The sequence below is a fragment of the Semicossyphus pulcher genome, unplaced genomic scaffold (genome assembly GCF_022749685.1).
Source record: "Semicossyphus pulcher isolate SPU_LCO1_2020_fin unplaced genomic scaffold, fSemPul1.0.p SCAF_16, whole genome shotgun sequence".
Lineage (NCBI taxonomy): Eukaryota > Metazoa > Chordata > Actinopteri > Labriformes > Labridae > Semicossyphus > Semicossyphus pulcher.
In genome coordinates this window covers 15881828-15904973 of record NW_027211670.1, presented here as the reverse complement: position 1 = coordinate 15904973, position 23146 = coordinate 15881828, and the positions used below count along the sequence as shown (strand labels likewise).

The 23146-nt window shown below is 42.9% G+C and overlaps 3 protein-coding genes across 3 annotated transcripts in view; all 3 read left to right on the top strand.

Annotated features, from left to right (window-relative positions):
* Nucleotides 1-10596, top strand: part of LOC138593216 (voltage-gated delayed rectifier potassium channel KCNH4-like) — a 36076-nt gene extending 25480 nt beyond the window's left edge. The window contains exons 12-16 of the mRNA XM_069664121.1: nucleotides 4343-4381; nucleotides 5220-5605; nucleotides 7406-7497; nucleotides 8876-8952; nucleotides 9667-10596. Of these exons, the coding sequence (XP_069520222.1) occupies nucleotides 4343-4381; nucleotides 5220-5605; nucleotides 7406-7497; nucleotides 8876-8952; nucleotides 9667-10596 (1524 nt within the window). The remainder of the gene's footprint in view (nucleotides 1-4342; nucleotides 4382-5219; nucleotides 5606-7405; nucleotides 7498-8875; nucleotides 8953-9666) is intronic.
* A 5787-nt stretch (nucleotides 10597-16383) lies between these two features.
* LOC138594024 (toxin 3FTx-Oxy5-like) lies at nucleotides 16384-17072 on the top strand. The gene is made up of 4 exons (XM_069665114.1): nucleotides 16384-16397; nucleotides 16481-16561; nucleotides 16718-16831; nucleotides 16929-17072. The coding sequence occupies exons 2-4, from the start codon at nucleotides 16513-16515 to the stop codon at nucleotides 17033-17035; spliced, it is 270 nt and encodes an 89-aa protein (XP_069521215.1). The 5' UTR covers nucleotides 16384-16397; nucleotides 16481-16512; the 3' UTR covers nucleotides 17036-17072.
* Nucleotides 17073-17860: 788 nt separating this feature from the next.
* LOC138593196 (ras-related protein Rab-5C-like) lies at nucleotides 17861-21803 on the top strand. The gene is made up of 6 exons (XM_069664097.1): nucleotides 17861-17991; nucleotides 19095-19453; nucleotides 19765-19916; nucleotides 20167-20289; nucleotides 20449-20542; nucleotides 20864-21803. The coding sequence occupies exons 2-6, from the start codon at nucleotides 19285-19287 to the stop codon at nucleotides 20986-20988; spliced, it is 663 nt and encodes a 220-aa protein (XP_069520198.1). The 5' UTR covers nucleotides 17861-17991; nucleotides 19095-19284; the 3' UTR covers nucleotides 20989-21803.
* Nucleotides 21804-23146: the final 1343 nt, after the last annotated feature.

The following is a 23146-nucleotide window of genomic DNA, read 5'->3' as shown; positions in this document are numbered from 1 at the left end:
GCAGCCGTATCGCTTCCCTGTTGCCACCCCAAAGCACAGCGGGATGACATTACACCCAGACACTGACCTCCTCTCGGTGCAGCCTGATGGCACTAACAGTTATTTAAGAAAGCATTACGTAAGGCGGGATAATCTTCGCTCTGTGGAGAGAAAGAACCTGTTGATGGTACACGTGTAGCCACTCTTTACGGGCATTGTTATATAATCTGTTTATAGATGCAGCTTAAGGCCGTAAAATGCATAATTCCATCATTAAAGGAGCAGTTAGACAAAGTTTAGTGGCTGATTCGTATTGCATGTTGTTCAACTGTCTGATCAAAACAAATTACTGCCAAAATGTTACTGATGTGTGACTGACAAAGCCCCCCGAGGACCTCCCAATGTCATCCGTATTGTCAGTCTCAAACATGTTGCACAGAGCATTCTCTTGTGTTCCCACAGGCCTTCTATTTATTTATTCATTGATGTATTTTTTGTCTGTTTGGTTGGTTTAGAACAAGAACAAGAACAGGATGTCTGTGCCGCGAGGCTCGTTATCAGATGTCTTTGTATCAGTCAGGCTGAGGGAAACCAGCTTCAGCTGTATTATCAAGGCCATTAAAGGGCCAGTTCGCTGCTTTCCAATGTCAGTCCTATCATGATATCATGGGGAGCTAATGCCAATATGGAAGAGCAACCTGCTCTGTGCCTTTGGAGGACGCAATCAGCTTCTCCAAACCTCCGCCAGTCTACGTAAAACGCGTCATCTGGCGGAGGCCAGGGAGCTCGCTAAACTACACTTCCTCAATCTAGGACGCCCGCCTCCGATGTCATGTCTCGTTCAAAATCGTCAGGTTTGAAATGTAGACTGCAGACCTGAAGATTTTTTAGACGATCCACCGGTATATTCTCGTCCTATTTCAGATTGTTTTCAGAGTCATTGCCTGGAGCGAAACAGTAGTTTTTCACTCCAGCCTCTCTCACTGGGCCGTTCCTTTTAGAGGGAGGGGCGCAATGCACGCTGGGTGTTGTAGGAATGTAGTATGGATGAAACCACAAGCTGTTTGTACAACTTTCTCCACAGCTATGGCGCCAATTTCAAATATTATTGCTTCTATCGATTACAGAGAACACCAGCTTTGACTGACAGTGGCTTTTTCCAGGGGAGAACTGCTCCTTTAAGGTTGCACTTAATAGAACCCTGGAAAAAACTTTCAAAAGATTTCTCCAGACAAGGAATGTTTAGGTGTACAGATGCCTTATTTGCACATATGTTACTAGAGTTATTCGTCTTTAATTCTGATGTAAGAAGGCATTTATTGCTCGGCTGATCACGAATACTAGCTTCCTTCTTCTTTCACACCATCTGCTCAGAGTTTAGCGCTCAAAGCCAGGGCACCAGCACCCCTCTGATAGGATGAAGGAGTGCTAAGCTACCTGGTGGCGCTGCCAGGTACCACAGACTCATGACGCACACACAATCGTACTGGTCTCATCAGCTGTTGTGGGATGGGAGGTCCTTTTACGCTCAAGAGACACTTGTGCGCTGACTGTACAGCAATCAGTCAATTGTAGTGAAATTCTGCCAGATAAACAGATTGTAGGGATGCCTATTACAGTATGAAGTATCCAAAAGGGATTTCTTATTTTATCTAAAGGGGAAAACCCAGATGGACAGATGGAAATAGTTGTTTTTTTGGCAGCTTTTATTACTGTAGTGGCAATTAAATTCTAAAAGTTAAAGCTTCACTCCTTTTTTTTTTTTATAATAAAACTCCAAATAGACACAAAGTTTTTTGACACCATTGTATCCGGCTTTCAAGTTGCTTAAAGTGTGAATTTTTGTGTCGGGACAACTCAAACCTTTATCAGTCATATGAGTTAACAAATTCCACTCCATATATACCGCTCTCTTTGGGCTGTTTTGCTGCTTCCCGTGCCGAAGCTCTGTAAACCTGCTGTATACTACCTGCTTAGCATCAGCAGGGTGGAAGCAGCTAGCAACTAGCTTGTTGGTTGGTTGAGACCAAAACCAGAGCTAAAAGAGAGTGGATAATGGACTTTCATTCATAAGGTGGCTGACTGTAGATAAGGTTAAATAACTGTTAATAAAGTTGCTGTTTATTGTTAATTAGTAGGCACTTATTTAAAGATGAATGGCTTATTTCTTAAGAAATCACTCTACTGTCTTTGGTCCAAAGTGGGAAGAGCCAACAATGAATCAAAATTTCTTGGACTAAATTCACCATACGCCGCAGGGAGCGTTAAAGTAGTGTGTGTTCCCAGAGTGTGAAGAAGAAGCTGGCCAGTCCAGTGATGGGGGATCATTCAGCCCCGCTTACAGCTTATCAAAGTTGATCGAGGCAGCCACTGCTAACTGCTAACCAAGGGTTGGAGTACAGAAAAAATGAACGATAGGATCTAGATGAGCTAAATGTGAGTATATACAGTATATATGTGGGTGGGTTAAATGAGTACTGAGAGGAGCTCAACTATCCCAGGTGGTTTCCGTCACAAATTTCCCACTAAAACCAGTTTATAAACACATTTTTTCAAACAGATTTACGCAATAATGCAGATTTTTCCACCATTAAAAATTGGTTTAAAAGGTTGCTCTAATACAACTAAATTGACCATGTACACAGTCAGAAAATACTCCATTCACCCTACCTAACAAGCCCGTCCTCATGTGCACATGATTGCCATTTTGAAAGAGGATCTGTTACACATTCGCTCACGCATTTGAGTCACAGAAAGTCCTTCAATTGTTCCCTGCAAACCCATTTTGCTATGTGGGACACTGCTGGTATTAGTGCCGCATTAATTGATATTGATGTTCAATTAACTTCATCATTCCAATCCTTTCGTGTTGCTCCAGGGTTCGTTTATCTCATGCGGAGAATTTGTCCCTAACTTGAATAGACTCAATAATTTGCATCTAACGTAACCGTCCGCATAGATGTTTTATATACAGGGGGATATTTTAGCTTTAACTGCCTTAAATTGGTGATGATACTAAACTTAGTTTTGTGCTTCAGTGAAGGATGAAATTTTGATTTGGCTTTGTGCATCAAACAGTATTCCTGGCACTATACTGGCAGAGCGGCAGACTGGCTAGTGTTCTCAGTGGCACATTCTTCACACATGACGGAAAAGTTCACACAACCACAGTTTCATTTGCCATGCAGCTGGTGTTTATGCTACTAGCAATTTATCCACAGACATGGTTAACAGTCATGTGAATGAGCTTATGGAGCAAAGGCTTTAACAGGCCACGGCCATTTAAAATGACAAAAGGGAAGCTCTACAGTTAGGGAGTCCCACAGTTTATAAGTAGCTTGTATTTTGCAGTTACGAAATTCAAAACTTCCCTGTCTGCTTTTTGTGATCAAATCATGCACAAAAGAGCCCTTATATGTGCACGCATTATAGTGCTACCATCGTTGTTACATTGATCAACTAGGGGTTGTGACACACCACAATATGCTGCAATGTGCCAGCTAAGACGGGGAAGAAGAGGAAGAGCAAAACAGTAAACATGGATGAAAACAAATGCTGGATTTGAAATACTGAGGGAGGATTTCACTAAAGGATTGCGCCGCTTTTGCGCCTGCAAAACCTGTGCAGGAGACACAAAAAGACTCCGCCTCATTCTCTGAGCACACGCAGAGGGTTGAATGCACCCCAAAGTGCGCTGCAGAGCAAACAGAGTCTCTGTGCTGCGGTGCCGTTTGTCCAATTTTCTATGCAAATGAGCGTCGTGGCAAAAAGCACCGCGCAGTTAGAGTGAAAATGTTACCGTCTGCAGAGAGCTGGTGGGGGCAGTATTATAAGGGCTGTCACGCTCTGAGTTTACAGTGACCATGATTACAATTACACCTTTTGTGTGATCAAAAAAACAGTCAATTATGTTAATAATATATTGTCATTATTATTATAATCAGGAGGCCAATCAGTCCGGGGCTGTGCGAGGCTCAACCCCAGCACATGGGAACACTTTGGAGCCATTACTCATGACAAGGATTATAAGGACGAGCTGCTGTTGCACGGATCTGCGAACTTTAAGGGCGTGTTCGCGCTTGAATATCATCAGCGCAGTTTGCTTTGTGAATCAGACCTTGAGACAGAGCAGATAGCGGGGGCAAATGATGCGCAATTTATGGTGCTATTCGTTCTTAGTGAATTCCCCCCTAAATGTGTTTTTATAAAGTGCTAAACTCCTGAGGGAGCCTTTAGATTTCCGAAGACTCCACTGTTGAACTTTCAAGGTTAAACAAAGAGGATCTAAATTAGAATAAATAAATATATTCCACCCGAGGCTGTCATTTGTGATCCCTGTAGCTTTGTGTTTTTGCTCCTGCAGGGCCTCAGCAGGTTTTCAAGGTCACCCCGGCTTTCCCACGTGAGTTCAGTTCAAATTCAGCCGTCTTCTTCTCTCAGAGGTGTCTTCATTCTTAGTTTTTCTCACACTGCATGCTTTGTTAACACACCTCTGAGATGCACTAAACTCACAAAGCATGTGATTCTTTTAAACTGGCAGGGACCACAGCTCCATTGTGTTAAAGAGTGCAGTCGTGTCTTGCATGTCAGTGCCTGTTAGTAGCATGTGCTTGGTGTTTCAGTGTGAACCCCCTTGTGTTTTTCTGGGACGCACAGTATTGCTTGTGATCGCTGAGGGTGGGTTCGACAAGGACTTCCCCTACAGGTTGAAACTCATTTGGATCACAGAGAGTAGTTTAGTCCCTGGAGTTAGCTCGCTAACTGGGTCAGTAGCTCTTCTAATGAGAAAACCTTATGAGCTACTGTTCTCACTACAGTACGCGCCGTCTGCTTATCTTCCTGCCATGTTTTTCTATTATTAAAATGTTGTTCACAGTGGTCGCCTGCTCTGTTAAGTTCCACCTAATATGAAAGCAATTGTGTTTCCGCACAAGCACACAGAGCGACCATGCTTAGAGCGGAATAGATTTTTAACAGGATTAAACTAATGCGATTAAAATATCATCAGCTGGAACTCATTACAATCTTAATGACACAATTGTTGCTCTTTATCAGCAGCCTTCAAAATAAAAGCTGTTGTTTTAAGGGGGGTTAAATAAGAAATCTAATCATTCCAGTATTTCTGAATCGCACAGCTGCTCTAACCGGATTTTAATCCTCATTTAGACAAAACAGGCATTTTTAGGATAAGTTCACATTTTATATTAAGCAGTAACTATTGTTGCATGTTCTGTTTGCAGGAGCCCAGACTCCCCTCCATCATCGAAACAAAAGGCGACGATCCGGACGACTCCTTCCACCTCTCTCCGGCCACCCGCTCCCGCCGCAACCTCCTGCTGCCCAGCTTCAGCAGCCCCGTCCGCCGCACCTCCCTGGGGAACCTTCTAGGGGACGAGCTGCGGCAGTTCAACGCCCTGCGGCGCTGCCGTTCGCCCAACCTCAGTCGGGGCTTCCACGGGCAGAGCCCGTCCCCTCAGCCGCCCTCAAAGAAAGAGCACAGCACCCCTACAGGCGCCCCAGCACCGGCTTCAACGTCAACACAAGGAGAGTCGGGAGCTGAGCAAAAGCCTTCACAGCTGCTAATCCCCACTGTGACCTGCTTCGCACCCCCAGATCTCAGTCCCAGGTATGGTGACACCTATTAATTATTCAATTGAAATGTTAATCTATCTATGGTTGTTCCCTGAAGTGGACAAATGAGAAGACCCGGGGTTGATTCACATTTTGTCAGTCTAGTCGTGCACTTTTGTTTTAGCTGCGTCATTGTACAGAGAGCAATGCAGGAGCAGCAGCCAGGCTGAAAACTTTACAAACCACTTCTCAAAATGAGCCTTAATTAACATCTTTCCTGAGGTTTTTACCAGAATTTAAATGATCCACAGAGGCTTCTTCCCCTCCAAACCAAACAGACCTAACACACACATTTCTGCGGATACAGGATGTGAGGATCGGATGCGAGCAGAGATGCCGCTAGCTTGTTTCTAAGTGCTTAGCTTGTTTTTTTTGGTTAGTATTCATTCAGTTTTCATCATCAAGAGCCTAATTATCTAAAGAGGTCTCTCCAAAACCAACAGACCCTGTAACTGTAACGCGACTGGTCTTCAATCAACCCAAAACGGCACACGTCACTCCACTGTTCATATCCCTCCACTGGCTCCCAGTCATCAAATTCAACCCTGTTGCTCGCTTACAAAACAGCAACAAAAGCAGCTCCTGCCTACCTGAACGCCCTCATCCGGGTCTACACTCCCTCACGCCCACTACGCTCTGCCGACGAAAGGCAGCCTGGCGCTCCCATCACAACAAGTCGCTAACTAGACTTAATAAAAAGCTAAAGACCCAGCTCTTTCGCAAACACCTCTGCACTTAATGATATGGATGATGATGACCTTGTTGATGTTGATGATAAAAATGATCGCACTTGAAGCTGTTTGTCGGCACTTCCTGTCTTGATCCTTGCTTGTGCTGTATTAACTCTCAGATGCACTGTGTATGTGTAATAAAAAAGAGCAGGTTAATTTCACGTTAAAAGTCAGTCGCACTTTTTACATTGCGGTTTTGCAACAGCGCCGTACGAACCCGGCCCTCATGCCACCTTCGCCATTCTACATTGGACCAAGCGACGACGATATAAAGCCACCTCAGTGTGTGTTTTGTTGTAGCGCTCCGGTGATGCGGAAGCAAAACATCTGGAGATGTAAACAAAGAGCGTGTGCTTTACATGCACACACGCAGCGATGTTCCGCCCTGCCGGCTCTGCTGTTTGACGCCGTTTCGCCTCCGTTACAACGACTTCGCCCCACCATTCCGTCTCCGTGTGTTTTACATAGAAGACGAAACGTGAGAGGCAAACAGCTTATGGAAAACTCATGGAAACATGACATTCACGTGGCTTGATAGAGGAGTTTGGTGTGGTGCATATATGTGAAAAAAAGGAAGCTTACTTCAACACAGTCAATTCTCAATTCGACATTCTGTGTCATGTAAAGCCCTCGTATTAACCCCGTTGCGAGACCCTTAAAGGTTTTCCAGTTAAAGTGTCACATTAATCGACACCTAAAGTCATGCTACAAAAAGCTGCCTCATCCACTCAATGTAAATGGGGTGTATTTGCATTGCATATTTCAGCAGATGTCTCTGCATTTCATTATCAGAGCACCTTATCCTCCTGCCCCTGCCATCTGTATTCATAATGTATCTCTAAGTCATTTAGTAAGTCCTGGAGATGGGTACATGCTGGTTCAGAGAGCTCAGGTGTCCTCCCCTCCAGACTGGGCGCTCCTCCTCGTGTTCAAACCCACATGTTCCTCTGCCAGCAGCAGCTCTCATGGCACATTCCTGGGTAGCTGCTGGCTCCTGTGATAATTGAAAAAGCCTCTACTGTTACATTAACTCCGGCTTCCCTCCTCTCCACCCCTCCCTCTAGGGTTGTAGACGGCATCGAAGACAATGGGCACACGTTCCATTTCAACGTGGAGCACAGCGGGCCCAAAGCCAGCACGGGAGGCAGCGCCCAAGGTAAGCAGAACCGCCTCCAGCTGCGAGGGTCACGCGGGTGCCAGATGGCTGCAGGTAAACTCAAGAGTTCAAACGGTGGATAGGACGGCGCTGCGGTGCCTCCTTCTGGGGGGAAATATGAGCGCGCAGACGAGTGAAATGACAGCAGGGTGTCCACAGAGTCAGAGAACATGTTAAAGGACAAGTAAGGTCAAAGCAGGGCTCAGATCATCTGACCTGAGCTTTCACTGAGGATCACTCTGGGATGAATATTGCATGCAGTTCAGCTCAAGTTCAGCCAATTAACTTAAAACAAGGGCTTTGGCGACAGTCATTTTCAACAGTACACACTTTGTAAATTACAGCTTGCTAAACACTTTTTATCTTTTAGAGCGTCCTGGAGGATTTCCTGCACTTTTCTTTTGTTTCTGCCTCATTAATTCGACGAAGCAGCTTTCATACCAGTCATGTTTAAAATCTTTGTTTTGAATCCTTACTACAAAGCATATGTAATCCATTTCCCAAGATATGCTGGACTTGTTTGTCCAGCACATCCCACAGACGCTCGATTGGATGGAGATCTGGGAAATTCGGAGGCCAAGTCAACAGCTTGAACTCATCGTCGTGTTCCTCAAACCATTCCTGAAGCATGTTTGTGGAGTGGCAGGGCGCATTATCCTGCCACTCTGCAACTAGCCAATAGGGAATACTGTTTCCATGAAGGGGTGGACCTGGTCTGCAAAAATGTTTAGGTAGTTTGTACGTGTCAAAGGACGCAAGGTTTCCCAGCAGAACATTGCCCAAAGCGTCACACTGCCTCCGCCGGCTTGCCTTCTTCCCACAGTGCATCCTGGTGCCATGTCTTCCCCTCGTATGAAAAAAGACAAAGAAAACATGATTCATCAGACCAGGCCACGTTCTTCCATTGCTCTGTGGTCCACTTCTGATGCTCACGTGCCCATTGTAGGCGCTTTCGGCAGTGGACATGGGTCAGCATGGGCACCCTGACCCATACTCAACAAACTGCGATGCACTGTGCGTTCTGACACCTTTCTATCAGAACCAGCATCAACTTTTTCTGCAATTTGAGCTTCGGTAGCGCTTCTGTTGGATCAGACCACACGTCCTTTGCTTCCTACTTCCAACACATCAACATCAAGGACAAAACATGCCTAACATATCCCGCCCACTGACAGGGGCCACTGTAACGAGATAATGTTATTCACCCGACATGTCAGTGGTCATCATGTTATAGCTGATCGTGTGAGCACATGCAGTACTTACACATACTGTATATGTTATTCTCACACATTATAATTAAGTTTTGTTTTTATATCTCTCTGGTGTGCGTGAGTTATTTGTTGATATACTTTATGTTTCCTCGTCCTCGTTTCTCCAGACTCCGATCAGGCTAACGCCACTCTGCTGCTGGAGACGGAGGAGGTCAAACAGAGCATCAGTCAACTCAACAACAAGGTACGATACAGCCTCAATAGAAATTGATAGAACCAAAGGTGATGTCGGATCATGACTCCTGTAATCGATCTGTGAAGTATGTTTGGGAGGCAGAATATGAACTGACAGTTTAAATGCAGACCAGCAGAAACTCATTAGCTTTTCTCATTGTTCCTGTCCCAGCTTTGGGAAACATACAATAGGATCAGGCCCAGACTGCGTCTCTTAATGTGGATGTAAATAGAGCTCAAGCAGGTGCAGCGTGAGGATCCAGATGGGCCCAGGTAGGTTCTGTCTGAAGCCGATATTAATTAAGCAGCAGGGCACTCTCTGCAATGCAGAGGATAGCAGCGAGTGCTGACTCAACAATCTGAAGAGGAAAAAAAAACATTTGACGACAGCCTAGCTCTACTTGTGGCCCTTCTCTGGCCCCCTTTCCCTCCTCTTCCTGGTTTTGTGTCTTCTTTCTCTCCTGTTTGCGTCAGTTACCTCGGCCGGTGTCCCTCTGGAGCTCAGGACTGTGGACGAAGCCATTTTTAGAGTCACAAAGAGGATTATGAATTATTTGGTTCAATTTTGGAAGGTCATCAGAAAATTACCTCTGGACACGAGTCTGAGATTAAACTTCAGAGATAGAGGCTGAGTCATGCTCCGTGCTGCGGACTGATCTGAATGTGTGTAATTAACCACATTTGCCGAGTGTAATAATAGAAACTGTGTTCTGTCTTTACTCAGATGGGGGCATTAAACCAGGAAGTATCTGAGCTCACCAAGGGCCTGCACCACATGCTGCACCTCCTCCAGGCCCACGTGTCTCTGCAGCACTACAACACCTCCCACCCCTCATACACGTACGGCGTAGCCCCCAACACTGGCATCCCCTACAACCTGGCTCCATCCTACCACTTCCACAGCGATCCCGGGAGCCATGACGGCCACCAAAGTGTCCCAACAGCTGGCCACTGGGGCTACAGCGCAGCTGCTGAAACCCAAACAGAAACCCACCACAGACCTCAACCCTCTAGTCCACCTGCTCACTCCTGCCCGCCCCTCTCTGTAAACTCTGCACCCAGGTTAGGCCCGTGTCACGGCTCTGAGAGCACAAACCTGTGGAGCGGCCCAGGCCTCGCACCTTATTCTGGGCATGAAGACTCTGAAAACAGGCCTCTCAGTGCGAGTCCGAGCAGCATCAGCCAGTCCCAGCCCACTTTGTGCCTGCAGCCTCCCAGTGATAGGAATGAACTCTCTTGCCTTTTGTCCAGCGCGCCTACAGGTGCGTCCACACAAAGCCTGCTGGACTCATCGCCCACTTCTTACCCCCACCTCTTATCACGAGCCACGCACGAGGACATTCGCGTTCTGATGTCCGCCCCAGAATCTCATAATCTGATCCAGGAAACCTCCATCTTTAAAATCGATGACTCACGCACCTCAGTGCGCCCCTCACCACCAACATCGCCGCTGCAACCTCTCGGATCCTCCCTCAATTCAGGATCACCTCTCGACGACCCGTCCGACGTAGAGCACACCAGTCTGGAGTGCCTACTGGGGAACGGCGGGTCTACGGAGAGCAGGGACAGTGAGAGCGTGTCGTCACGAAGGTCCAGCATCGGCGCGCAGACTCAGAGCACGGAGCAGTCGTGGTGTTTGGACCTCACAGACTGAAGACTTTCACTGCAGCTGGACGAGAAACTTAAGTTATTAAAATGCAACTTCTGACAGTGTTTAAAAATCTCGGAGTGCTGTATTTCCTCCTCCTCAATTTGTGGGCTCTCTTGTTTGTCAAACCCTCCACAATCTACACCATTTCTATGCAAAAGCATGTCATTGTGCATCGTCTCGGCTTTACTGAAGTGTGTCTTTAAAAACAATCCACAGCAGTGGGTTCCAGTATATACTGTATATTTTTTCCAGCATCCTCAGAGCAGTTGATACTACCTGTTACCTCCTTGCATGGTAAAGTTGTTTATTCTTTTTCCTAAGGAAAAGGTTTCAAAATCAATGTGTAAGCATTCTACATGACAACCTGTTGATTGTGTACACTGAGGCTGTATTTCGACAGGCGAGCTGTTGGGTGTTTTAATGAACCGAGGAAGCAGAAAGGACACGTGTATGTGCGTCACACAGCATAGATTGTTTATTGTTTTGTATTGAATGTTTTTTTTCTGTTCTCAGTTTTTTATTTGTGACACTATAAATATGTAATAACCAAACCTTTCTGTTCTGATTCCATAAAACATCTTCGGTTTGACTCCCTCCTAAAGATCCTTCAGGACATTTGAATTAATTTTCCCCCTCAAAGCTTTAAGATAATTGCTCAAAACGTTCTCTCTCAAGGATCTACAAATCTTTAAACACAAACTAAGCTGCTGATAAAGTAAATGAAATATACATATTTAGATAAAAGGTTGGTCCCATTAGATATTTAATAAAAATGACAAAGTGTGAATGCCTCCTGGAAAAATATAAACTCTTTATACTCACACAATATTCAGAGTATTCAGGAACTTTGTTCTTTTTGAATGATTTCTCCTCGACTGACAAAATAAAGTATGCAGAAATGTTTCACTGTGTCCTTCTGTGGTGTCACACAAATCACACTTCATGTATGACGTGTTTTCTTTAAAACAATTACTATTGTGATATTATCGGCACGTTATCGGTATCGGCCAATATTGGCTTAAAAATTAACTATCGGATATCCGCCAACACGCCGATATAATTAACAGATAAAATAATGGGCTGCTGCATACTTGATTAAATGCCCGACCTCGGCGCAATGTCCCCGGCGCGAAGAAGACCTGCGCGGTGCAGCGTGATGACGTCACGTGTGTCTACCTGCAGCATGACAGAGTTAGAAGCCAAAATGTCCGTGGTGTGGAAGTTTTTCAAAGTGTCTGAAATAGATAGCAAAACTGCTATTTGCAATGACTGCTCAGCTTCGGTGATGCGAGGAGGAGCCAAGGCAAAGTCTTTCAACACTACAAAGTTGATTAACCTTCTCAAGACCCGTCACCCCGACCGTTGTAACAAATGTGATAAGAGTATCACCATTATACTGTACGCTAATTCCAATACAGAAGAGAGTTGATGATCTCTGCAATTAGGTGTGCGGGAAAAAAATATCGGTATCGGTAATCGGCTAAATGAGTTGTAAAATATCAGCATATCGGATATCGGCAAAAAATCCGATATCGTGCATCCCTACAATTAAGTTGTAAGACAGAAATTATATTAAAATATCTTCTTAATCTGGTTCAAACAGGAACAAATACAGATGTTCACATATTCACGTCAAAGCTTCATTAGAATGTCTCTGTGGACCTGCACTAATGGAGAGATGTCAGAGTGAGGGGGCTGCACGTGCATTGCGCCCCGAGCAGTTGGGGGATTCGTTGCCTTGCTCAAGGGCACCTTGACAGTGCCCAGCAAGGGAACCGGCACCTCTCCGGCTACCAGCCCCAATTCCATACTTGGTCTGTGCAGGGACTTCAACAAGCCGAGTCCCTCCACACTGAGCTACTCTTCTGTTTCTGTGCATTTATTAAGATAACGCTTCAATTTTTGGTCGTTGTAAGTGATTCTCAAACCCAAAAGTATTACCGCACACATATTTATGTTTTTTATGTCTTTAAGGGTTCGTATGTTGGGTTAGTTGGCTGCACGGTGGTTATTGCGGTTGCCTCACAGCTAGAAGGTTCCTGGTTTGAGTCGCAGTTCGCACGCAGGGGGGCTTTCTGTGTGGAGTTTCTTCTCCCCGTGCATGTGTGGGTTTCCTTCCAGGTACTCCAGCTTCCCCCCACAGTCCAAAAAGACATGCTCAGTAGGTTAATTGGGGAATGTAAAATTGCCTGTAGGTGTGAATGTGAGCGGTGAGCTGTCTCTGTGTGTCAGTCCTGTGATTGACAGGCCAGTCCAGGGTGTAACCCGCCTCTCAACCAATGAAAGCTGGGATAGGCTCCAGCCCCACCTCCACCCTGAACAGATGGATTTGCTCAGCCATAAAACCTCAAAATGGATCTATAATTTTGTTCAGCTTTTATATTTTCTTTAAGAACATTTCAATCAAGCAGCTTCATTTTACTCATTCAGGATTTTAGAGGCTCTGTCCTCGATGCAGTGGCCCTTTATTCGACTTTGACCTTTGGCCCCCTGCTGCATGTCATCCCCACCCTCTCTCCCCACATTTCTGACTCTATCCTTTGTCCTATCAAATAAAGGCAAAGGCCAAAACAAATCTGTAAACAAACAGAAGTGGGGAAACATCATATTACACGATCAACACGGCACACTCTGTTTGTGCAGCGTCTCCACTCAGAACACGTGAAGCTGCAAGTTCACGTTTTCATATTTGTATTTCCAAATAATGTTGTTGTAATGACTGAAACTACAACTTGTTCTACACTATATTTCTCCGTCAGGTACCTTTAGTGAAGTACCAATAGTCCTTCAAAAGTCTGCTTTGTGTGGCTTTGCTTAAAGGTGTGTAGTACCGTGTGTTTCCTGTGTGCAGTGGTGAAAGCGTTTTTGATTGTGCAACCAGAGCGGGTCAAAAGGAAGCCAGGGTGGCAACGCTCGGGTACATTTCATCACGTTCTTTCAGGTGGGATTTCTTAAAGCTTTTAAACATTTGAATTACAAAAGTGCTCTCTGATCCTCTCCCACCGTCTTTCGCCTTTTCACGCAGATATTTGTGCAGAGGCGAGACTTTGTGAGAACAGGAAGGCCGTGATTCTTGCTCCTCTTGTGCTGTTAGTGTTCAGCCGAGGTAGCTGCTGTTTTTCTTCCCTGAAATCCAAATGAATTTGCAGGCAGTTCGATCAGAAGGTGAAACAGATTTGTTTTCTTTTTCCAGGTGAGGCACTGAGGTGTTACAGTGGAGGCATTATGCACGGTATCAACCCCGAGGAGACGTGCTACGGTTCAGACAACGTCTGCACCAGTATCACCATTTACTCTGTAAGTGCCTCACAGGGCCTGAGGTGCACATTTCACAATAAAATATGTTGGTAATAAGAATGAAAAAGTATTTATGGGTCTCTCTCAGCTCTCAGTCACTTCAAAGGTTGCATGAAATTAAGAAACTGCGTCATGATGAACCGTCCGGGGAGATCATTTGCCTCGTGCTGCAGCAACAAATGACTGAATGCCATCATCGTGACCTTCAACTGAGAAATTCTTACTCTGCTGTCCTGGAGTGTCTGTTCTGATCTTCTCATAACAAAGAGCATGGGTCTCCAGCTTTTCTGTTTTGTCTGTTTATGCTTCCTTACTCTCTTTTGCTCTTATTCTCTGATTTCATTTTGAACCTCTGATTTGTTCTTTGTTTTCTTTTTAAACTGTTACGTGTTTTACATCTGTGCCTGTGCAGCGGCCCTGCCTGACTTGACCTGGACCTTCCTTGAAAAAGAAATTGTCAATCTAAATTTAACTTCACATCCTGATACATAAAATATATATATATTTTTTTTTTAAATATCTTTTGCATTCAGTGATCTGTGTCTCTTTTCTTAAACCACTTTATCAATGGTTAAAATAACATCCCTACAAAGCTTAAAATGTCCAAATCTGGCACAAATGTGAACTAATTCTAATTTCACATTATTCAATTTTTATTTTTGAAGTGTTTTTGGGGCCGAAAGCCAACTAGATTTCAGGTTGTTTGTAAGATGACGTTCATTAAAGTAATAATCTCAGAGATTTGCATTTAAATAAATCTCTGTTAAGTCTCTATCTATCGCCGAATGAGGTAACACAATGGTGACTGAGCCTATGGCCCACTGATGAAAGCCTTTGCATTTGCAGTATTACAGACTGGTTGTCTCGAAGACTTTCGCGGAACAAATCACAAGCGTCGCCCAGTTAGTGACGCGTTTTCCATCACAAAGCAGTGGTTGGTCTGCCAGAGAGCTTTTCTGGTCTCTGCAAGTGTTGTGAGTAAACAGTAATCTACTATGGCTGAACTAAGAAAAGATCAATGACTACAGATACAACTTCAAAAATATGTGAAAATCCAAAGAAAAAGAAACAAATTGGACGCTCAGATGAAGATAAACAGTCTAAAAAGGAAAGCGACCGTCAGCGAGGAAAATCAAGAGTTAGAGCCAACTGTGGACGTCAAACGTGCGACACTGTCTGGATATCTAGGAAGTGTGCTCCCGCAATTACCGTTTATCGCCACAGGTGTCGCCAAAGAGAACGAAACTGAGATCTCCGAGATTACCACTTTAAGGTGTATATTTTAGTGAACGCTCCATCTGGGGCCAGTGTACAGAGTTGCACATCAAACTGCACTGTTCTTCACTGTCCTGCTTCCACATGCTAAATGGTTTTATGTATTTGAGCATCTCACATAGTGTTTCGGTTTATCCTCAGGCAAACAGCAACAGTTCTTCCAAAATGAGACAAAAATCAGACAAAATAAGACATGAAATTTCCCTAGAAATAAAAGATATTTCGATCAAGTGTGTCTATCTGCAGCCTCAATCCATATATAATGCATCTAAATGCATTGAGATTAATTATATGAAATAGAAAAGCAGCTAAATTATAATGTGATATTGTAAGATGAGACTTGATTCATGAGCGACAATTTGTAAGCTAAACTGAGCAGTATGTAAAGATACAAAACAGATCCTGATTTTACCAGCAGCAATGATTAATGCATCAATAATCATAATCCAATACTTTAATCTTTAAGTATATTTTGATTTAATAAGGACAAGATTCTGAATTCTTTTGACTATTTTTTACTCAAGTGAAAAGTGTGTAATTATTAGGGCTGAAAAGACACAGCAGTATACAGTCTGGAAAAAAGATTAGAACACTTTGACTGATCGCCAGCCAATCACAGGACAGTAATGTAGCATGTTTGTCTTTATTTGTAGGACAGCTGAAGAGAGACAGGAAATAAGGGGAGAAGAGAGAGGGGGATGACATGCAGCCCAGGGCTGAGGGCGGGAGTCGAGCCTGCAGCCTCTGCCTCGAGGCCTGTAGCCTCTGTGTACGGGGCGCCTGCTCTACCATCTGACCTAAACCAACCCTCTTATCTGTGACTTTAAAGTGAAATGAGTAATAAACAAGGCCAAACAAGGCCACAACTGCTATTTTCATATTTCAACACCTCCCACTTGCATTCTATTGTTGCTAAACGGGAAACTAGTTGGGAAAGTCTTAACAGATGTCTTCATGCAGAAAAATACTTTAACAGCTTGTTCGCTCTCACTCTTCAAAACACATCAGATTCATTTCACACAATATTTGTATTGAGTCACTTTTATATTTTACCGTCAGTGGGGTTAGCGTGGGTTTTCCCAGCGTTCATGTCTGTGTGTGAGTGAGACACAGTAAACAATTATAGAGTTAATGATAGACCGGATTTGCATCGATTGCACAACAAGTTTAGATAAAAGGGACTCAGCGGGGCAGCACAGCACGCACTCAGCTCCTGCAGGACGTTTGACCAGGTGGCATATCTTTCACTTATGACTTAGGAAACAGAGCCACCAGCAAAATACAGCATCTAATTGCTCTTCTTCGATTCATACAGAGATTGGTGTGCAGACAAGAGATATTGAAAACATGAAGACTGTGATTGTCGCTCTTCTGGTGGTGCTGGTTGTCAGCCAAGGTGAGTAAATGCGCAGGAATCACAACAAGCAAAATTGAAGTACAACACAAATCTTCATTCAAATATTACTTTTGCAGTTTGCCTTCGTCAAGCAGATTTTATAACGTAAAAATCCAGCCCTGCTTTGTTTACATCATGTTTTTTTCTTCCTCTCAGGTGAGTCCTTGAAATGTCACTGTGCAGGCCCGGCACGCCCCTGTCCGGGCCCCGTGGAGACCTGCCCCGGGTCACACACTATGTGTGGCAACGTCATCATTTATTCTATTTCCCGTAAGTATATGTTGCTCCGTCAATGTCCTGCACAGATAAAAAATGATAATAAAAAACACATTGATAATCTTTCCCGTCTCTCTCTTTGTTTTCACAGCTGACTCCTTCTTCTTCCAGGGCTGCATGGAGCCACAAGAGTGCAGGGGGCTGGATAATCCGGGTATATCATCTGCCACCTGCTGCAGCACTGATCTGTGCAATTAATGTCCCCAAGAAGCTGTATAATCTACTCCCATGTGAAGTGTGTTGTTGCACTGTCATAATAAAGTTCAGTTACTTTTCATATCTTGATCAGATCTTGTTGTTTGTGGGATGTTAGCTTTAAATACAGAATTATAAAGAAAACTTTTATTTCGGGAAGAAAAAAAAAACAGGCATAAAAGACTTTTAGTCCTGCTTGTAAAAGTTTTAATGATAGACTAGCGCCATCTTGTGGTACATATGCTGAATTGTATGTTAAGATAATCCACACAACATAACAACATAACAGCGTGTTTTAGTTCAGTAGAACTCCCTTTATTGTGTAGTAATGGCAGCTAATACTTAAAATAAATATTTGATAATAAAAATAAAACCATTAGATTTTAAGAACTATGTGATTAAAAAAAAAAAAAAAAAAGCTAATATAGAGAAAAAAGTGTTTAAAATCTATAAAAATGTGCTACATGATGTTTGCTCACATTCCAGTTAAGATTTATTAGGGAATTTAATTATTTTCTATTTTCAACTACGAAAAAATATTTAATTTGAATTATCAGCATTTATGTAAATTTATAATAATAATAATATCAATAATAATAATAACAATAATAATAATAATAATGATAATAATAATAATAATATGCTTATTTTTACATGATTTAAGCCGAGTTTAAGTTAATGCCTCTCACGAACGAAAATATTATTAATCACTTCAAGTATATTTCTTCTATTATATGACAGTGAGTTGGCTCTTCTGACGGGTCACTATTCGGCCATTTGATTGGTTGTGACATTGCGTCACATGACAGACCAAACCAGGAAGTATTTTGGTTACACAAGGCGGAAGCGTATTATTTTCTGTACCTAAAAGTGTTTTCGGGGGAAACGTTGTTAACGAGAAACAACACGGTTACAACTCACTACTCCCAGGGCGAATTGGAAATTGCTTTTCGTTGTTGGTAAGAAAGGCCACGTGTTCTGTGTTTCCTTTAAGTATTATTACTTGTTAGCCGAGGTTAGCATTGCTAACTCGACTCGTCGCTATTGCAGACGAGCTTTAGCCTGTTTGCTAACTTACAGCTGGTTCTGTGTTTTCTGGTTGTACGGTCGAAGTTACTGTCAGCAGGTTTAGCCGGTTTGTGATGTAATCAGTTCGTATGAAGGCTGTATTTGGGTGCGTTGTTGAATTTTAAGTAAGAATATGAATATCTTCAGACTTTGTTTGTTAGCATGTGTTGTCGACTTCAGAAAAATGACATAACAGCAACTTTGTGTTGAGTCAGTTACATGGACAACTTTGGAACCTTATTTTAGTGTCCGGAATTCAAAAACTTCTTCGTATTTTAACTAAGTCCACAGTCACTGTTAAAATGTTAAAGAAAATGCTAAAAACTCCCCCTCTGATTACTAACAAACATCTTCGTGAAACTTGGTGAGTGTCAAAATATAATATTTACTAGCAGTGCTAATAAGTACAATTCAAGGAATGGTTTAAATGGATAGAGACCATTCCCATTTTTTTAGGTCAAATATTGTAACAGTAGGAGTCTGTGACTCCAGGGTCTGGGACCCAAGATAACTCTGGGAATTCTAAAAACTAAGAGAAATTATAACAGACGAGTTATAATTAAAGAGAAAGACTATTTAGAAAGAAAAGGTTAGATTTAGATTTAAAACCAAAATTGAACAACAAACTATGTTTTGCTTTTAAAATTGTGTGATTGTAACAACTCCAAGGGTGTGGAACCCTTACAGGAGAAACAGTCATACTGGGAACACCTTTTCTGGGTTTGGAAGACTTAAAAAGGTGTTTCTAATACTTACGTGTCAGAAAGTGCCCTTGGGGCAGAATACTGCTGTAGTGTTTTCGTTTCTGTTTTGCTTGTGTCACATTTCTTTTAATGTTTTTAATGCTCTGTTTTTAAGCACTTTGACTTGCTTTATGTTTGATGGTGCTCTATAAATAAACTTGCATTGCCTTTACTAATTAATTGTTAAAGCAGAACATTGTGTGAATGTTCTCAGTCGTTGATCCACTGGTTCTCTGTGTTTGTATTTTCAGGGTAGACTGGGTCATTAGGATCACTCAACCACTGCTGCCCCGCTCTGGTTCATCCTAGCAGGAGTTTGGTTTCTGGCCTCCCTCACCATCAGTGCCTGTGTGACTTGACCCCCATCTCGTCACCCTGTATACACCTGTACTATTAACACACCTCAGGCCTTCTCGTCTGTAACAGTCCCTGTCTCTGTCAATGGCTGGACGCGGTGGAGGATCAACGAGGCCTAATGGTGCCACAGCAGCAAATAAAATCTGCCAGTTCAAGCTGGTGCTGCTGGGGGAGTCGGCGGTGGGCAAGTCCAGCTTGGTGCTGCGCTTTGTGAAAGGACAGTTTCATGAATTCCAGGAGAGCACCATCGGCGGTAAGATACAGTACAGTGTTTCTAGACTTTGAAGCAGTGAATTATTTTTAAAGGGGGCTTTGGATGACTCACTAGATTTTGTTAAATGTTTGTTATGTTACATCTGTATTTTCTTTTATCGAATAAGCCAAATTTCTTAAAACGTTTGAAGTTTGATGTAGGTTTAAATCAGGATGGCAGCATGGACTTTGTGTCCAAGCTGAAAGGATGTTATACACACCTTTTAAACTCTCACCGCAAACATAACAGTAGAAGAGTTGGACCCTAATACTTCAACCTCCCACTGATCTGTGTTGTCCTGCTCTCCTCAGCTGCCTTCCTCACTCAGACCGTCTGTCTGGACGACACCACTGTGAAGTTTGAGATCTGGGACACGGCCGGTCAGGAGCGCTACCACAGTCTGGCTCCGATGTACTACAGAGGCGCTCAGGCGGCCATCGTGGTGTACGACATTACCAACACAGTAGGTTTAACCTGCCAGGGAACAAAGTGAAATGGGTTCATAATTCTAATGTCTGTTGTTATATTTAGAGTGTGTTTGGAGGCTTCAGGATAAAAGGTTCAGCGTTTAAAATGTAATGACACCCAGTCCAAATTAGACCTGATTGTCAAACTGGTGGGTGTTTTTGAGGTCTGATATTGAAGTCTGATATTAAAGTGAAAATGAATACACTGGGTGAGAGCATTATTAATAAAGCTTGTTGCCCTTTAAGGATACTTTTGCACGAGCCAAGAACTGGGTGAAGGAGCTGCAGAGACAAGCCAGTCCCAACATAGTGATCGCTCTGGCTGGAAACAAGGCGGACATCGCCAACAAGAGAGCCGTGGAGCTTCAGGTATGTAAACACGTGTTAATCAACTTTGCATTTACAGCTTAATGATTTCAGATAGTTGAAGCCTTATCTTGAATTTATTACATCGTAAAAATTATATTAAACATCTTAGGGCAGTAAATGTCTTAACATACCCTCAATATATGTTTATTATGTTTTAAGGAGGCGCAAACATACGCTGATGATAACAGTCTACTCTTCATGGAGACTTCAGCAAAGACTGCCATGAACGTCAATGAAATTTTCATGGCTATTGGTGAGTGCATCAGTCAAAACTTCCTTTCCATTTCACTTTGCCCCTTTATTTCTGCAGAAAAATAGAATTGCATATGATACACACATTTATGCTTTGAAACAGCAGTGTACCTTTGTTTCATACATCACAAATCTATTGAACCAATCCTGTTAACCTGATGGACGATTTTAGGGCAAAAACAGGGGTATCAAAGGAGAAGCCAGTAGTCACGTATTGATGCTTTTGTGGGTTAGACTTGCAATTTCATTTCAACCTGTCAGAGCTAGCAAATAAGACTTTGGTTGCAACTTTATTTAAACATCTTTCATCCTCTCCTTGTAGCAAAGAAACTACCGAAGAACGAAGCTCAGGGCGGAGCCGGACAAGGCGGGCGCACCAGGACGGGAGTGGATCTACAGGAAGCGGCTCCTCAGGGGCGCAGCTCGTGCTGCAGCTCGGGAAACTAGCAAGTACAAACGCAATGAACTTAGTGAGCGAGCCCTGAACATCGTTTTAAGGACAGCACGTAGCTAAAAAAAACAAACAAACAAAAAAAAAAAAACCCAGAGAGGCAGGAGAGGGCAGAGCCACTCGCCACCCCTGCACTTAAACTGAGATTACAGATGAGATTATCTGGATCCTCTTTGATTAAAGGAACGTTTTTTTTAGAAGAATCATAAGCTAGAGGGAATTACCAAGATCCCTCACTACTTCTCTTCTGTCTTCCCCCCCCCCCCCCCCCCCGTGTATCTATCTACCTCCCTGTCTATCTTCAGCCTGTCTCCGTTGATTCAATAGTCTTACATGATTTATTTTGAAGGGTGATACTGAGGTTGTTGGCCATTTCCCTTTCTGTTTGAGTGTGTGTCTGTGGTATGTACATGTACGTATATTGTACATACATGTATATTGGCAGTTTACTTTTCTACTCTTGTTATTTCCCTCTACAATGATCATCATTATGAAAGATACCCAACTACTAAAAAAATGACAGAATGAACGTTAAGGTTTCTCGTCTTACTGCAGTTGAAATTGGAACATGTAGTTCTTTATGGGGACCTAAACGTGACACAGTTATTAGGACGGCTCCTGCTTATTTAAAGCAGGTTATGATTCATAGGCTACACATCTGAAGATGTCTCTGAACTGCGACAAACCCAGCCGTTTGGATTCAGTGTGTACGGATACCTGTAACACCACAGAGTTGTTGGCCTTTTTTTTAAAAAAGAAATGTGAAAATAACTTGTAAATCTAAAAAGTAATAAATGACATGCAAGATTAATGTTGTTCTGAGTTGCTTTGCAGTGCTGTGATGTGGCTTTGGTGGACACTTCCGATGATTATTTGCATGTCTGTTGGCTGCCTGGTGGGTTCGAGCCACTCTGGCCTGGTTTGAGTACTGCCTGGTCAGAAGCAGTACAGAGTACTAACAGTGTTTTACATTCATTAAATAGAGTTTTGGAACAAATTTTATATAATTAAAGTTTTTTTTGCTTGAAAAGCAGAAAATATTTCATCATGTTAACGGAGAGTCAGGTTTTATGTTTGTAACATAAATAAATTAACATGCTTCATAATAACACTCTTTTAATTGGAATTAAAGCATATGCATATATTATAATTTTTTTAAGGTTTATATTTAATTGGTTTACTTACAGAAGGTCCCTGGTTCAAATCCCCGTTCGGACGCAAGTGGGCCTTTCTGTGTGCAGTTTGCATGTTCTCCCGGTGCATGCGTGGGTTCCCTTCCTCCCCCATCCAAAGACGTGCTCGTTAGGTTCAGTGGTGACTCTAAATTACCTGCAGGTGTGGGTGTGGGTGTAAATGGTTGTCTGTCTCTTGATTGACTCGTGATCAGTCCAGGGTGTACCCCGCCTCTCGCACAGTGACTGCTGGGATCGGCTCAAGCCCCCCCGCGACCCTGAACAGGATAAGCGGTATAGATGATGGAGGGATGGTTTTGTTACTGTATCTTTTTCAGATGTAATGATACATAAGTATTTCGAATAGGATACATCTGCCTACCTTAACCTTCCTTATTTAAAGCAATATCATTGCAACAGTTGACTGAAACAGGTGTTGCGGAAATATTAGTTACACTTTATAGTAAAGCACATATTTAACCATGAACAAATGACTAATTAGCATGCATATTAGCAGATCTACATTACAAATAATTTATTAATGTGTAATATTATAGTGTAGTTCTCCTTTTATATCCTCCTAATGAGCTTTTTGATTGCAAGTAGGAAAGTCGTAGTACAAGTCTAATAATGTTAATATGCTTTTGGTCGGTTTTATGGTACTATAACCTTAAACACACACATACATATTAAATGAAATTCAGGCAGGACTGAATACACCGATCATTTCTGTCTTTTATTCTAACACAGTGTTATTTACAGAGCTCTGTTCAGACTATTGTTAGACTGACAAAAGTTGGTACCATATTCTTAATCCAGTTTTGGGCACTTATTCTGTAATGCACAAACAATTCGTCAAAGTCGTAAAATGTGCACTTGTTGGCGCATTTAACTTTCTAACCACTAGATGGCAGGTTCACACCTCAATCCTGATTCAGTCATACAGTCTGCGGTCTGAAGGCATGTATGGCTAATAATTCAG

What these genes read in the sequence shown, in the direction of transcription:
- LOC138593196 (XM_069664097.1), top strand. Translation starts at nt 19,285, where the DNA reads ATGGCTGGACGCGGTGGAGGATCAACGAGGCCTAATGGTGCCACAGCA. An exon ending in AGAGAGCCGTGGAGCTTCAG is followed by an intron (nt 20,290 to 20,448) that starts GTATGTAAACAC and finishes TTATGTTTTAAG; the next exon opens with GAGGCGCAAACATACGCTGA. An exon ending in TGAAATTTTCATGGCTATTG is followed by an intron (nt 20,543 to 20,863) that starts GTGAGTGCATCA and finishes CTCTCCTTGTAG; the next exon opens with CAAAGAAACTACCGAAGAAC.
- LOC138594024 (XM_069665114.1), top strand. Translation starts at nt 16,513, where the DNA reads ATGAAGACTGTGATTGTCGCTCTTCTGGTGGTGCTGGTTGTCAGCCAA. An exon ending in GGTGCTGGTTGTCAGCCAAG is followed by an intron (nt 16,562 to 16,717) that starts GTGAGTAAATGC and finishes TCTTCCTCTCAG; the next exon opens with GTGAGTCCTTGAAATGTCAC. An exon ending in CATCATTTATTCTATTTCCC is followed by an intron (nt 16,832 to 16,928) that starts GTAAGTATATGT and finishes TTGTTTTCACAG; the next exon opens with CTGACTCCTTCTTCTTCCAG.